The 16260-nt window shown below is 41.7% G+C and overlaps 1 protein-coding gene across 7 annotated transcripts in view; it reads right to left on the minus strand.

Moving 5' to 3' along the window:
• LOC125464533 (RIMS-binding protein 2) overlaps nucleotides 1–16260 on the minus strand; it is a 218364-nt gene that overhangs the window by 154236 nt on the left and 47868 nt on the right. For all 7 annotated transcript variants that reach the window (XM_048557017.2, XM_048557015.2, XM_048557016.2 and 4 more), the window contains 2 exons: nucleotides 11429–11536; nucleotides 10776–10904 (listed from right to left, as the gene is read on the minus strand). In XM_048557017.2, the coding sequence (XP_048412974.2) occupies nucleotides 10776–10904; nucleotides 11429–11536 (237 nt within the window). The remainder of the gene's footprint in view (nucleotides 1–10775; nucleotides 10905–11428; nucleotides 11537–16260) is intronic.

Genomic DNA, 16260 nt, shown 5'->3' on the forward strand with positions numbered 1-16260 from the left:
TCAAAATCTCCCCTTCCCCCACTGCATCCCTAAACCAGCCCAGTTCATCCCCTCCCCCCACTGCACCACACAACCAGCCCAGCTCTTCCCCCCCACCCACTGCATCCCAAAACCAGTCCAACCTGTCTCTGCCTCCCTAACCGGTTCTTCCTCTCACCCATCCCTTCCTCCCACCCCAAGCCGCACCCCCAGCTACCTACTAACCTCATCCCACCTCCTTGACCTGTCCGTCTTCCCTGGACTGACCTATCCCCTCCCTACCTCCCCACCTACACCCTCTCCACCTATCTTCTTTACTCTCCATCTTCGGTCCGCCTCCCCCTCTCTCCCTATTTATTCCAGTTCCCTCCCCCCCATCCCCCTCTCTGATGAAGGGTCTAGGCCCGAAACGTCAGCTTTTGTGCTCCTGAGATGCTGCTTGGCCTGCTGTGTTCATCCAGCCTCACATTTTATTATCTTGGAATCTCCAGCATCTGCAGTTCCCATTATCTATAATAAAATGTGAGGCTGGATGAACACAGCAGGCCAAGCAGCATTTCAGGAGCACAAAAGCTGACGTTTCGGGCCTAGACCCTTCATCAGAGAGGGGGATGGGGTGAGGGTTCTGGAATAAATAGGGAGAGAGGGGGAGGCGGACCGAAGATGGAGGGAAAAGAAGATAGGTGGGGAGGAGAGTATAGGTGGGGAGGTAGGGAGGGGATAGGTCAGTCCAGGGAAGACAGACAGGTCAAGGAGGTGGGATGAGGTTAGTAGGTAGGAGATGGAGGTGCGGCTTGAGGTGGGAGGAAGGGATGGGTGAGAGGAAGAACAGGTTAGGGAGGCAGAGACAGGTTGGACTGCTTTTGGGATGCAGTGGGTGGAGGGGAAGAGCTGGGCTGGTTGTGTGGTGCAGTGGGGGGAGGGGACGAACCGGGCTGGTTTTGGGATGCGGTGGGGGAAGGGGAGATTTTGAAGCTGGTGAAGTCCACATGGATACCATTGGGCTGCAGGGTTCCCAAGCGGAATATGAGTTGCTGTTCCTGCAACCTTCGGGCGGCATCATTGTGGCACTGCAGGAGGCCCATGATGGACATGTCATCTAAAGAATGGGAGGGGAAGTGGAAATGGTTTGCGACTGGGAGGTGCAGTTGTTTGTTGCGAACTGAGCAGAGGTGTTCTGCAAAGCGGTCCCCAAACCTCCGCTTGGTTTCCCCAATGTAGAGGTAGCCACACCGGGTGCAGTGGACGCAGTATACCACATTGGCAGATGTGCATGTGAACCTCTACTTAATGTGGAAAGTCATCTTGGGGCCTGGGATAGGGGTGAGGGAGGAGGTGTGGGGGCAAGTGTAGCATTTCCTGCGGTTGCAGGGGAAGGTGCCGGGTGTGGTGGGGTTGAGGGCAGTGTGGAGCGAACAAGGGAGTCACGGAGAGAGTGGTCTCTCCGGAAAGCAGACAGGGGTGGGGATGGAAAAATGTCTTGGGTGGTGGGGTCGGATTGTAGATGGCGGAAGTGTCGGAGGATGATGCGTTGTATCCGGAGGTTGGTGGGGTGGTGTGTGAGAACGAGGGGGATCCTCTTTGGGCGGTTGTGGCGGGTGCAGGGTGTGAGGGATGTGTTGCGGGAAATGCGGGAGACGCGGTCAAGGGCGTTCTCTATCACTGTGGGGGGAAAGTTGCGGTCCTTGAAGAACTTGGACATCTGGGATGTGCGGGAGTAGAATGCCTCATCGTGGGAGCAGATGCGGCGGAGGCAGAGGAATTGGGAATAGGGGATGGAATTTATGCAGGAGGGTGGGTGGGAGGAGGTGTATTCTAGGTAGCTGTGGGAGTCGGTGGGCTTGAAATGGACATCAGTTACAAGCTGTCATTATAACCTGGTTGTTTCTCCTTTCCTGGCAAAGACTGACACAAAGTACACGTTTAGTACTGCAGTCATGTCCTGGACCTCTATGTGTTCACCACTTCTTTTGTCCCCAGTCAGATGATACCTCCACTGAGTACTTGTTTGCCATCTGTATGCTAACAGAAGATGCCTTGATTTCTTTTTATGTTAACAACCATTCATCTCTCCTCCTCTCTTTTTGCTTCTCTCCTGTCCTTTTCCACTTCCCGTCTTGGCTACTAACCAAATTCATTCAGTCACCAGCATTATTTACCACGCTCTATGTCTTCACATTTGAGTGCTGCAAACCCAAGGTAAATCTCATTGTACGATCACTTATTCTATATAATACTATATTAATGTTTTTTTTAAACTGTCGTACTATCTGTATCTCCTGATCCTTTGTGCAATGCATTTATTACTGTTAGTGCTACTGGTTCCATGCTAAGCTAACTTAAGCAATCTTCAAAAGCACTGGCAAATGATAGATGAAGATATAGGTCCTTGTTCTACTTAAGTGCAGCCTATGCAGCCACGAGGTTCAGCTATCCCCATGACCAGTCCCATTATGCCAAAAATCTAAAGCTGTCCCTCCCTCACCATTTCTCCAGACATGCATTCATTCTGATCTACATTCCTATTTTAATACTCAATGATACATGGCACAGGAAGTCATTCTGAGATTACTATCTTTGAGATCTTGGTGGCTAGACTCTTTTCTCATTGCTGAAAATCCACTTGCAAGAATGCATCATTTATTTGACTATGATCTTTCAAGCTGATTTTATCATTACCTCTGGTGGTTTGTGCTCTCCCATCAGAATATTCTATAATCACTCACAGCAGTGACTCCACCAGCAGCAAGGAAACAAACTATTCTGGATTTGCATCTGTGGCTGCAATAATGCCCTACTCCCAAAACAATAGAATGCTCAATCATTACTGTTTACTCAACATTTTTCCTCAGCCCATTATGTGGCTGAGTCCCCATATTCTCTTGACTCAAGATGTACTCCCCAGGAAAACCATCACTGGTATTCAGAACTGATTAAAGAGTGAGATGCACACATGGGACAGCTCCACACCTCCCTCGTTCCTCTTAATCGTACTGTGGTCACCCATTTCCACCCTACCTAGACATGCTTAAGTTGAGGGATAACCATAGCTTGCAATGTGCTATCTTGAAAAGCCATCAATGATATGGTTACACCACACTGACTGCAACTACTGTTTAACCTCTGAAATATGGAGTGCAAAAACTTCCAGCTGATGAGACAAATAGGAAACAAGAAGAATCCTGGAGTTCTCACATGGAAGGAGACGTGAACTGAGAGGTGATCTCCTATTCTTCTGCATAAAGTTGGAATTAACCTTAACAGAAATAAACTAAAGCCTTACTGAACATTGACATTAAATTGCTTATCTTGTTTATTAATTTGATAAGTAATATGTTACAGTTTCTGAGTTTGAGACACCTTATGAGCTTAAGGTACAAGATTAAAACTGCAATACTCACAAATAAATTTCTGATCTATTGTTCTGGTCAGATCACCCTTTCATGTTCTTTTGTTGACTTTTTTTTAACCTCAGGGTCATGAACCTTGCACTGTATCTCCTGCAGGTTCACTCCCTTACCTCCATTAACTCATTCTGCTCCTCTAACTCTCTTGTGGTCTTGCTTCTATACTTGGCTTTAACTCCCACTGTTTTCACTCCCCCACAGATCTTCTCATCTGGGTTTAGCCCCTGCAACTCCTTTCATTTTGCAGTGACAGCCTTCATCTCTCAACCACTTCCCTGGCTCTCTCCCACCCAGGACCACTCCTGACCTCCTTTATCAGCTGCCCTGCCTATCAATCACCTCCTCTATTCCAGAATCATGAGGCTGCTTATAACCTTCAACAGCTGCCCATGAAATCAGTTAACTCTCTACCAGCTATTAATAATAACTGGGACTCATCGGTCTGCCTGGATTGTGTGATCACAAAACCACTGGGGAGGCAGTTCACTAATATGTGAAAAATAGACTGTAGCTAAATATTCTGCACATGCGAATTTTTGGAATGTTAGCTGAACATTGGCAAGGAACAAAACATTAAGCCTTTGGCCAAAAATCAGGCAAACAGTGTATTATTGTGTAGCGATCAAGGCTAAGTAAGTTCTTGCGACTGGTAACATTGCGTCATTAAATGTATTCTGCTGACGTCTTGAACTTTTAATGCAGGAGATTTTTATAAGACTGAGTAGACTGTGTTCCATGTGTCAGAGACACTCATTTAAATCCTCATAAATATTAAAAGAGGGAAAGTGTCTTATCCACAAGAAAAAACAAATTAATACATATTTTATAGAACAGCTGAGTTCATTTAAATGCTTATGATATCTAAGGATAAAATTTGAATATGTTCAAACCATCAAGACTTTTTAACACAATTCAAATTCTAAACCCAGTGCAATGCTTGGAGGTGCAATATTTGTACGTCACAGCTGTGTGAAGTCTGCAAATGCCGCCAGCTTCCCTAGGAAATATCCTCTTGGCTCTGATGTATCATACTGCCTTAGTCAAATGCATTTGTCAAAAGTTAGAGCAGATACATCATGCACCAGCTCCAAGTAATGTCTTATCTACTTGTTGACAATTGTATAGATCATGCACTGACTCTGAGTATGAGACAGTTGTTAAGCTAGATACACGAAACAGTGATGATGAGTACACCAGAGGTACAGCAAAGGTATGCAATGTTATCAACAGCTTCTGAAATGGGAACAGTTCTACAAGTAACATGCATAGAACATTACAGCACAGTACAGGCCCTTCGGCCCTCGATGTTGTGCCGACCTGTCATACCGATCTGAAGCCCATCTAACCTACACTATTCCATGTACGTCCATATGCTTATCCAATGATGACTTAAATGTACCTAAAGTTGGCTAATCTACTACCGTTGCAGGCAAAGCGTTCCATTCCCTTACTACTCTCTGAGTAGATTCAGGCACAAGTTCAGAGGTTGAAGTTAAAGATTACACAGACTGGATGACTGAATGTACAGGCTCAACAAACTTTTAAAAGCTTATTACTTGAGAATATATGTATTTTCTACTTGACCATTCCCATCTGTGATCCTTCAGTGATGAATAGGAAAGGCAATGGCCCAGTGGTATTATCATTATACTATTAAACCAGAGACCTAAGTAATGTTCCTGGGACCAGTGTTCAAATCCCACCATGGCAGATAGAATTTGAATTCAATAAATATCTGGTATTGAGAGTCTAATGATGACCATGAAATAATTGTCAAATGTCAGGAAAAACCCATGTGGCTCACTAACGTCCTTTAGGGAAGGAAATCAACCATCCTTACCTTGTCTGGCCTACTTGTGATGCAGACCCCCAGCAATCTGGGTAACTCTTAATTGACTTCTGGGCAATTAGGGATGGGCAATAAATGTTGGTCTAGCCAAGGCCACCCACATCCCATGAAGGAATAAAAGCAAAGTACTTGGTATGTGCAAGAGTGTATACAACGTGGGAAAGCAAAGGCAATGGATCAAAAACAAAGTTGCTGGAAAAGCTCAACAGGTCTAGCAGCATCTGTGGAGTAGAAAGAAGAGTTAACGTTTTGGGTCTGGTGACCCTTCCTCCGGACCCAAAATGTTCACTCTTTTTTCTCCTCCACAGATGCTGCCAGACCTGCTGAGCTTTTCCAGCAACTTTGTTTTTGTTCCTGATTTACAGCATCCACAATTCTTTTGGTTCTTAAAGGCAATGGATGTTTTGATGGAAGTCATTTCCACAACCCTTTTCTCTGGTGGTTAAATATATGATAGAATTCACAATAAATTCAGTTCCAGAGGAAGAGAGTAGGTATGTCATGTCAAATATTATGTTCTTGCTTTATGCTTTCTTAAGCTGTTGTAATCATAACCTAAGTCAAGTTGACTCTCTACTGAAGCTGTTGTTATTTAATTATTTGCTTCTACTACATATCTACTCAATGCCTAAACATGTCAATCTACACAGATATAAGGGCAACAATGTAAGCCAACCCTAACGATGCTAAGTTGAGTGTAGGTTTTGAGCATAGGGCATTTGAATTGAAAGCAGCATTCCTAGAATCTGGAAAGAGATGCAAAGCAATCCTGAGAAAGTTGCACATGCCTTTCTCCAAGTGCCATCTTGGATTGCCCTGACTTGACAATATTGGAAATTATTACTTTTTGAGTACTCTAAAATCAATGACATAAACAATGATGAACATGGAAGACATAAACAGAAGAATGCTTATAACTTAATTCACTAACTATCTTTGGACCACTGGCCATACTGGGATCAAACCTTGCTTCATTTGTTTTCAGTTACATAGTCATAGACAAAACGATCAAGGTCACATGATCTATTCTCTTAAAACAATGGATTTCTGTGTTCAGTCCAGTGGCTTTCTCTCTTCCCTCAACGCAGTACACACCTGTGTTTCACTTTTCAGTTCACCACAAGGTGAAAGCTGCCATTCCAGTATAGCAAACAGCAGAGTGACTCTTTCAAAGATACAACAAAGAACTATGGATGCTGGAGACATTGATGGCAGTAAGCTGTAGCAGAATGCAACAGCAAAAACTTGCTGCATGTCGAGTTTTCAGTTGAACTGTGATGTAGAATATGTCTTGGGATTGTAACCTTGTGTTTACACTTGATGATGTTTGACAAGTTGGTGGTGATCTTGAAGCAGAAAACTTAATCCAATCACAATTCAGATCCTTGCAATTGTGTTTTTTTTGTGAAATGGGGTAGAAGGCTATTTGGCACCAATCATCAAATTGCACAATCGATTGCTGAGAATTCTCCGAGAAAGATACATTTAAACCAAATACAAGTAAAGAGAAATGCTGCTGTGAAAAGACGGAAATATTGAAAGCTTTTCAGATCATCATTAAATGTAGAAGAAGCTTTGTGTCACATCAGTAGGGATGCTTTCTGCCACACCTCCAGGGATAATGCTCAATGAGTGTCTTATGCAATGTTTTACCAAACTTAGGTGTGAATAATTCAAAGAAAAGAACCATTCCCAGCAACTGGATGTTACTCGTTTACACCTTTCTGCAGCAATCACACTGCAAGTGAATATACCAGACTCAAGGTTAGCAACTCTGATTAGACATAACTACCTACTTCCAACTGCTCATGCAGTCATAAAGCTTTCTTCTCGTCTTCAGAAATTTTGCAATTCACAAGCTAAAGTTGTTTGAAGAAAATTAATGAAGCACAACTATTTTAGGGTCCCAGTGATTATTCTCCAGGATTGCTTGCAATAGTTTAAGATGATGATATTTCAATTCCTGGAGATTCCAGAGCAGTTTTGGAGGTTTGAAACAATAACCAGACTCCAGCATTGTAAAACCTCCCACATCATCAGACAGCTTACTCAGTAATGAGTACTTTCAGTAGCTTTCCTCTGTTAATCTCAGGCTGCTGACAGATTCACTTTGGTAGTTTAGCGTTTGGACACAATAATGAGAAAGCAGAGCATCCCACCTGACAATGACACATCGCCACATCCAACCTATCTAACACTGTTGATGTTTCCTCACTGCACTGCGGTCGGAAAGTATAAGCTATTGCATTGGAGCTCTTAACTCTTTCAGCCACTTATTCACCTTCCTAGAAAGCAAATTTTGAAAAATCTAATTCAGCCTATGTATAAATGATGGCTATGAATATTCTGATCACTGGTTCAGGAAGACGTTGAGGATTATTGAGAGGAGGCACCATCTGAAGAAGCACCATCACATTTTCACCCTCCACCAGCACAGAAACATACATACATATCAGTGGAGGTGATGGGGGGGGAATGTGATGGCGAGGTGGCTGAGTACCTGGACACCATATGGATTCTCACCCTCAGGCTATCTGAACTAAAACTATATGAGACCATTGTGAGGTTTTCAAGTAATGACACGACTGGCTGCAGAGACCATGGTGACCTCACTCATCCTCCTTTTTCCAAGATGCAAACCTTCCTCTCTGCAGTGCTGTACTGTGTAAAGCTCAGAAGATGCAAGTTATCTCAGTTGTCACATGATGAGGTACACACATCACAACTGAGCGAATCAGACAGCAGTGAGAAATATTGACAAGAGGGAGCTGGCACACTAGGCTGTGGTCCACTGGATGAAGGTATTGCACCTTGGGTGCCATCCACAGTCAGGGCTTTCCTGGGGCAACACTGGACAATGTACGTTTCTGTCAGTAGTTCTACAGGCAGTGTGCACCACTGCAGACAGACATTTGAGGAGTCTGTCTCACGAGTGCCAGGATGTCTCACGCTCTTGCACCACCCTCATCGATGGCCTGCACACTCAGTCTGTGACTTTATAAAGGATAGAGGAAATCCTTGCCTTGGTCACTCAGTTCCTCCCTGAAGAGCAGGAAATTGCTTTGTGAATCTTGATGAGTAAGGAACTGTGGATGGGCCACGAGATTGAAGATAGAGAAAGCACATATGGAAGTCAGAACTCTAGCCAAAGCACTTACACTTCTCAGACATTTACTTGTAGTCTCTCGCGTTTAGTCAAAGCCTTACAAGCTGCCTCTTGTTTCAGTGCCTTTACACAGATGTATTTGGGGAAATCTTCAGAACCTGGATCTGCAGCATGAGCTGCCAAGCCAAAGACCCTGAGCTGTTAACTGTGTTGTAACTTCTTAGTTATAGGGTTGTGAGGCTCTTCACAGGCCTCAAATCGCAAAGGATGACTGCCACTGGCAGCTCAGCAGTAAGATTTGGGGAACCAGCAAGTTATCTCTTGTTCCACTGAAGTGACAAGAATAGCACCATGTGGAAGTAATAGGAAAAGCAAGCTTTCTTAAATTTAACATGGTTACTCGTGTGATTATTACAATGTCACATGTGAATGTTTTTGAAAATGTTAATGAAGTTTAAACTGTACTTCTAGTTTCCACTGTCACTTCTCACCTGCTAATTGGCTACAATCCTTCAGGAAATTGATATGACCAGTGTGGAAGCTGAGTGAAAGATGTCAAGGAGATGGACTGACTGAGACTAGGGAGACTGTGAGCTGGTGGGGAGGGGTTGGTGGGGGTGGGATGTGATGGCAAGGTGGCTGAGTACCTGGACACCATATGGATTCTCACCCTCAGGTTATCTGAACTACAACTATCTGAGACTGTTGTGAGGTTTTCAAGTAACAACACGATTGGCTGCAGGGACCATGGTGACCCCACTCATCTTCCGTTTTCCAAGATGCAAACCTTCCTCTCTGCAGTGCTATACTGTGTAAAGCTCAGAAGACCACCACCATTCTAATGTCCTTGCTAATGCATTCCGAAGGAGGCCCCTTATATCCTATCTAAGTTTGAATCACTAAATAACTCCATAGAGGCCAATATTCCATCGTCAAGTCACCCATTATTTACATGTAGAAAGGGCTTGACACTGATTCAGCATCCAGCTCTCAGAGTGAGCAGGATGTCTGAAACTCCTGTTTATCTCTGTCAGCCAGGCCTCTCTAATTGGACCAGATTAACAGCCCAAACAGGGAATACATATTCTGTACACTTTCTAACAAGTACCAAGTACTGAAGTGAGCAGGATCACTCTGGGTTACTGGTATGCTTTAATGTTTTCTCTTACTTACTCACCGGCACTAGCCCTTGCCTATGCAAGTAAAAATTCTGTACTCAATGCTTAAGAAATATATCTGAGATATGAGCAAATACTTTTATTTTGCATAAGTCAATGAGCCTTGTCAACCATTACCACCTCTATTTACAAAGTACCTCTAAATCAGACACCAAGATGTCTTACAGGAAATGATCTGGAAAGCAGCAAAGAAAGGAGAAATAACAGGATCAGTCAAAGGTGAATTATAAGGATGAGAGAAGAAAAGGTGAAGAGGATTACGGAGCAATCTGCTCATTACCACCCAGTACTTGATAGTTCATAGTTACAACCACTTCAGTGGCCGTGGTAAAACTGAGGGGTGAGCTTTCAGTTCATAACTGAACACTCCATTGTCCCTGTACAACATAAACATAAACATAAACATAAACCCTATTAAAAGCGTCCAGCTGTGCCCAAACTATCCAAAGCTTAAATTTATGTTTGTTGCCTTATTCCTGCCGACACAGCTGTTCTGAGCTGCAATTGTTTTTCGTCATTTTGATCAATTGATCCTCCCTGGTGACTAGGAGAACTGAACAAAAGCTTGTAGTCAGTTAGCAGTGTTTGAGTACATATGATGGGCTTTGTCATGTTTAATTTCACTAAGCTGCAACAAGCAAATCAAAAGAGAAAAGCTAAACATTTTAGAAATCTTATCAGTGGTTATATGGCCAAAACATCATAACCTGTTTGTTTTTTAAAGATACTGACCGGCTTGTTGAAAGTCCTAATATTGCCAACTTTTATTTCAGTGCAAATAGATTTCTATTTGTAGAGTTGTGAAAATCAACTTTATACTCAATGTGGTACTGAAAACAAAAGCAATAAAAATAAATTCAATCATTCTTTAGTTGCAACTTTCTTTTTTCTCTTCATCAGTGAAAGAAACATAATAAAATGAAATAACAGCATTGAAAAGGCTCCATTAAAGCTGCAAATCTTGTACTTTTACAAGAAGGGCTTTCACTGTTGATTTTGATATATGTTCATCGCAGGACACAGAAATAGATAAATAAGAATTGTCACGAGGGTTTTATGTTTGCCAGTGTGCCTGTGCAGGAGTGGAGTTTTAAAGGCTGACAATGCTATCCGTTGGATGATGATATATCTTATACCATAAGATTACATAGTTCAAAGGTAGTAGAAACTGCAAAAGGGAATTAATCCAACGGTTGTGATGTGTGGTTTTAGTAAGATTTACCATTAAATCACTCAGGATCACAGGGAGCACTCACCACTCGGAGGTTGGCTTCTTGCAGTTTCCTGGCTCTCTCCTCTAACCGTTTGGCAATGTTTGACAGCTCAGCATTCTTCCGTTTTAGTCGCTTCACTTTCTCCTCCGTCTCGGGAGAGCTGCTCTTCCGCTGAGTAAAAAGACACATTTTAAAAAGTTGTTTCTGGCCCGGTGATCCTCACAGTTGCAAGTAGAATGCAGTCATAACTGAGGATTGCTTCTCGTACTCTGACACACAAGCTGGCAACAGGAGGTGCTCCTAACCTGCTAAACATGTGCAACTGACAATAGATTGAAAGTGATATTAATAGGAACCTGTGCAGTATCACACTGGCACCAAATCCAGATTCCAATATGAAGAGAAAGGGACACAAAAAAAGGAGTACACAGAAGGAGGAGACAGCCAAACGAGACAGGGAGGGCGGACAGTAGAAGGGTGAGGAAATAAAAGAATGAGAAATGGATTGAGTGTGGAGAAGATAATGTCAAAGGAGGTAGGGAGAGAGATATAGAAAAGCTGGATAGATGGAAGGAGTAGAGGAGAAGATTGAGGAAAGAAAAGTATATAACAGGTTACTCAAAACATAAGGCGAAGGAGATAAAGAAAATGCCTACAGTACTGAGTAAAATATAAAATGATCAAACAGCCCTTACCAATAAAGTATTTTCCTCTCTAAGTGTTATGCACGTGTGCTCCAACTCCTTGACAGCTTTCTGCAGTTCTGTGTTGCGCCTCACCAGTGATCCATAACTGGTCCCATTCTGCAAACAAAACAAAAGAGAGTGCACTTAGCTCAGCAGAAACAGATTTCTGGAAAGCCAAAAGATAACTGTACTGATTTGACGAGTATAACAGTTTTTAAGAAACATGCATTTTGGAACGTATAGTACAACTATACTGAGCGACGTGGACATAAATACTGGAACTGTATGTGACATGACAAAAGGAACAATTCATCTCTTGTGTTTGGGTTCACAAAGGCTTTTATTATTATTATATGACTTATAGTACACTGTTACAATCCTTCTCATACTGAGCTCCTAGCCAGTTTACAGCCAACCATTTAGCAACCTGGCAAAAAGCCATTTGTTCATCAAGCTTATTTACTTTTACTTAATATTAGCTCCATCTTTTTCCCCTTCAATCACATCACTCCCAACTTTCTCCGGAAAATCTTTGAGTAGCTTTGAAACATGTGTACTACTTACTTTTATACTGATTTTGTCAGAAATGAATTCCACATCTCTACATTGGGTGAAATAGTTTTGCCCTTAATCCCTCGCCTAAAAATCATATCACCAAATTAATAATAATATTTCTGGGTTAGCCAAACTCGAGTGAAAGAGTGAAGGCACTTATTCAGGAACCTGCCAAAGAATAAATAAATGGCCTTAACCATTACACAACACTTGAATTCCTGACACAGATCGACTCAACAGCCCCTCTGATGCAACAACATCTTTCCACAAGTTTGCAATCAGAATGATACCCAATCCTCCGAATGAGAAGCAATGTGTATTACAGTAGTAACACAACTTTTTTTAGAATCTTATTTTAATCTGCTGCTAATTTCCTTATTTTCTCTTTTATTATGTTCACAGGTTTCTTCAGTATAGCCAGTCAATCAGGAATCAAGGGCTACAGGGAGAGTGCAGGGAAGTGGAGTTGAAATGCCCATCAGCCATGATTTAAATGGCGGAGTGGACTTGATGGGCCGAATGGCCTTACTTCCACTCCTATGTCTTATGGTCTTATGATCTAATCTCTCTTGATCGTCATCTAGGTCTACAGCAACACAGGAAATAAGAGCAGGAGTAGGCCATTCAGCTCCTCAAGCCTGCTTCACCATTCAATAAGATCCATCCCAGGCCTCAACTGCTCTTTTGTGCCAACTACTCATCACCCTCAACTCACTGACATTTCCAAAATTTACCTACCTCCTCTTTAATAACTTTAAATGGTCGAGTTTGCACGGTTTTCTGGGGTACATAATTCCAGACATTCACTATCTTCTGGGAGAAGAAATTTATTCACATCACAGTTTTACATGAATATTTCCTTGTTCTTTAACTATATTGCCCAGTTTGAGACTACCTGACTCATGGAAACATCTGAACATCGACCCTTTCAAGATCCCTCAAAATCTTCTTTGTTTCAATAAGATCACCTTTCATTTTTCTAAATTCTAATAAATGAAAGCCTAACCTGTTTAGCTGTTCTCAATGAGTCAACCCCCTAACCCCAGGAATCAGCTTTTTGAATCTCTCTTTTAAACTGCCTCGATTGCCAGTACACCTTGTCTTAAATACAGGGATCCAAACTATATACACAGTACTCCAGGTGCCGCCTCACCAACATGCTGTACAGGTGGAACAAGTCGCACTCTATTTTTAAATCCCAGCCACCTAGCAATAAATGTCAAAGCTTCATTTGCCTTCCTAATTATTTGTGACAGTGAATGCTAATTATTGGTATTTAATGCACAGGAACATTCAGATCCCTCTGCACTGCACTTTTCTGATGTCTCTCTCTCCAATTAAATAATAGATTGCTTTTTGAGCAGTGTGTGACCTAAATTGTGTGACCTCACAGTTCCTGCATCAAGTCCATCTGCCAAATTTTTGCCTAATCATTCAGTCTATCTACATCACCGTGCATATCATGCCCTCATATCTTTTTGTATCATCAGAAAATTTGGATGCATTACACTCTTTCCCCTCCTCCAAGTTATTAATATAGATAGTGAATAATTGAGGGCTAAGACTGATTCTTGTACACTCCACTGGCTAAATCTTTGCAACCTAAACAAGATCCACTAAACTTGACTTGTTGTCTTCTGTATTTTAAACAATCCTCAATTTACATGAATACATTAACTGCAGTACATGAGGTCCTTTTAATTGCCTTCTGGAAATCCAAACACCACCTTTACTATCAGTTCCCCTCCGTCAACTCTGCCTGTTATATCATCAAAGAACTCTCGCAAGTTTGTCAAACACGATTACCCTTTCACAAAACAATGGAATTATTTCTGATTGTGTTATGCTTTCCCAAGTGCCCTGTTATTGCTTCCTCATTGACACTAGCATTTTCCCAACAACCTGTAGTTTCTTGCTGTCTGTCTGTCTCCCTCTTGAAGAGGGTGTCACTTCAACAATATTCCAATCTGCTAGGGCCCTCCCAAAATCCAATAAGTTCTTGACTGTTTCAACTAATGCGTCCAATGATCTCTGCAGTTATTTTCTTTGAGGTCCTTAGATGGAGACTGTGTGGTCCAGTTTCATCAGTTTGTCAATAACTTTGTCTCTTGTGATAGAAACTGTTACAAGATCTTTCCTCCCACTAGCACCTTGATAATCTGTTCATGTTGGGGCATTTATAGTGTAATCTACCATGATTACTGATGCAAAAAATTAATTTAAATTATCTTCAATTTTCCAGTTCCCCATTGCTAACTCTTCAGATCTATCCTCCAAGGTCCCACACTTACCTCAGCCAATCTCTTTCTTTTCATATGTCCATTGAAGCTGGTTTTTGGTTTTCATATTTGTTTGCCAATTTACTTTCATAAGCACTTCTTTCCCTTTCATTTGATTTTAAGTTATCTGCTGCTGATCCCTTCAAAATATCCCAATCCTCTGGCCTACCAACTAATTTTCAATGCTTTGAATAGCTTAGATTTTGACCAGATCTTCTCCTTAACAGTCTTAATTAATCACAGGTAGTTCAACCTCTCACTGAGTTCTTCTTGACCACAATAAATTGCTGCTGTGCGTTATGAAATATCTGCTGAAATTCTTGTCACTGACTTTCCCGGGTCACTTTACAGAGAGAAAAGAAAAATCACACAAATTTCCCTTATTCAAGTGAGGATACTGGCATGACTCCAGAATTGCTCTACCTCAAAGTGAATTTGAAATGCTAACATGTTGAGATCACTACCCACCCCCAAAGGATGCATAATTATGAGATTCCTTATTAATCCTCCCTTAGCACACATTGCTAGATCCTAAATAGCCTGTTCCCAGGTAAGTTCTGCAATGTACTGCTCTAAAAATAATCACTGATGCATTCTACTGATTCATTTTCCATGTTACTCTTGCCTATCGGATCTGTCCAGTCGCTATGCAGTCCATTTCTTTACTTAACAAATGTCATAACGCATGAAGCTATCTCTTCTGATCAATGTCTTGTCAGGCTGCCCTATTGAATTTAAGATCCCTTGCCTGATTATTGTTCCAACATCATTTACTTCACCATCAGTTTTGCTTAAGGGTACTTCAAATCTTTATGAATTTGCTGTGTTATTAATTTTTTTCATCTGCCTTTCTTTGATACATAAGACCTAAGGTTAGGTCATGCAGAATATCAAGCCTGCTTCACCTGTCAACATCACAGCTGACCTTCAACCTTAACTCCATTTTCCCACCTGATCCCCATATTTCTCAATTCCCTTTAGGGTCCAAAAATCTATTCATTTCAGCTGGCACATTTTCGACAACTAAACGTGCACAGTCCACCAGGTTGAGAATTTTTAGCATTTACAACCCCAAATTGAAGAAATTCCTTTTCTGTTCCTGAATGGTTAACCCTTTATACTGACAGGAATATAATCTCTCCAGGTTAAAAAGCTTTCCGGCATCTATCCTGACAATCCCATTTGGAAAATTATATGTTTCAATGTCCAAGTCAGTACAGTAGGATGCTTTAGTCAATTTCTTACATGCTGTTCCAGTATGGATTGTCAGGTGTTGACTGAAAATATCAGTGGATAGAGGGGATCTACAAATAGGGTGCTTCAGAAGGGAGTAGAGATCAAGGAAGAGAATATACCTGAGAGATCAGGAGGAAAAAATATATATTACAGTTGCTCAACAGAGAAGTTACATTAAAATACAAACATTTTAAAAATGAGTCTATGACTAATTGCCATCATTCCTGCAGGATAGGATACCAAGGCAGCCATCGGGGGACTGTATGTTTGACTTTAACAATTCTCCTTGTTGCAAGCACACAGCATGTGCTCTCCTTTTTACTGACAATCATCGGATATGTAGCTTTTTGGCAAGTGGAAAAAAAAACAGTTTTCGTTAAGGCTTTAATGTCTTTGAACACAGTCACTTGAATGACAAAAAAATACACCCCTGACTATCCAATGGCACTTAAAATGTCTCCATTTACTTAGAATGTAAAATAAAAACTCATCATTCTGCTTCACCTATCCTTATACAAGAATCCCATCAGTTAACTCTGCAGGACTCCACCTGTCACAACATAATAACATATTGTCATGTTCCTCTGCAGTACTCTAGTTCACAGAGCTGACAGAAAGCATACTGAGATTAACATACCACAGCTATCATTTCAGTAACTGCATGTCTCTCAAAAGTTGCTGCATCATATACACCTAAACTGGCCAGTGCTAGACTCAAGACAGTATAATTAACTGAGAACAAAGATAGTACAGGCACCTCCATCTCCTACC

The sequence above is a fragment of the Stegostoma tigrinum genome, chromosome 27 (assembly GCF_030684315.1).
Source record: "Stegostoma tigrinum isolate sSteTig4 chromosome 27, sSteTig4.hap1, whole genome shotgun sequence".
In the NCBI taxonomy this organism is placed as follows: Eukaryota; Metazoa; Chordata; class Chondrichthyes; order Orectolobiformes; family Stegostomatidae; genus Stegostoma; species Stegostoma tigrinum.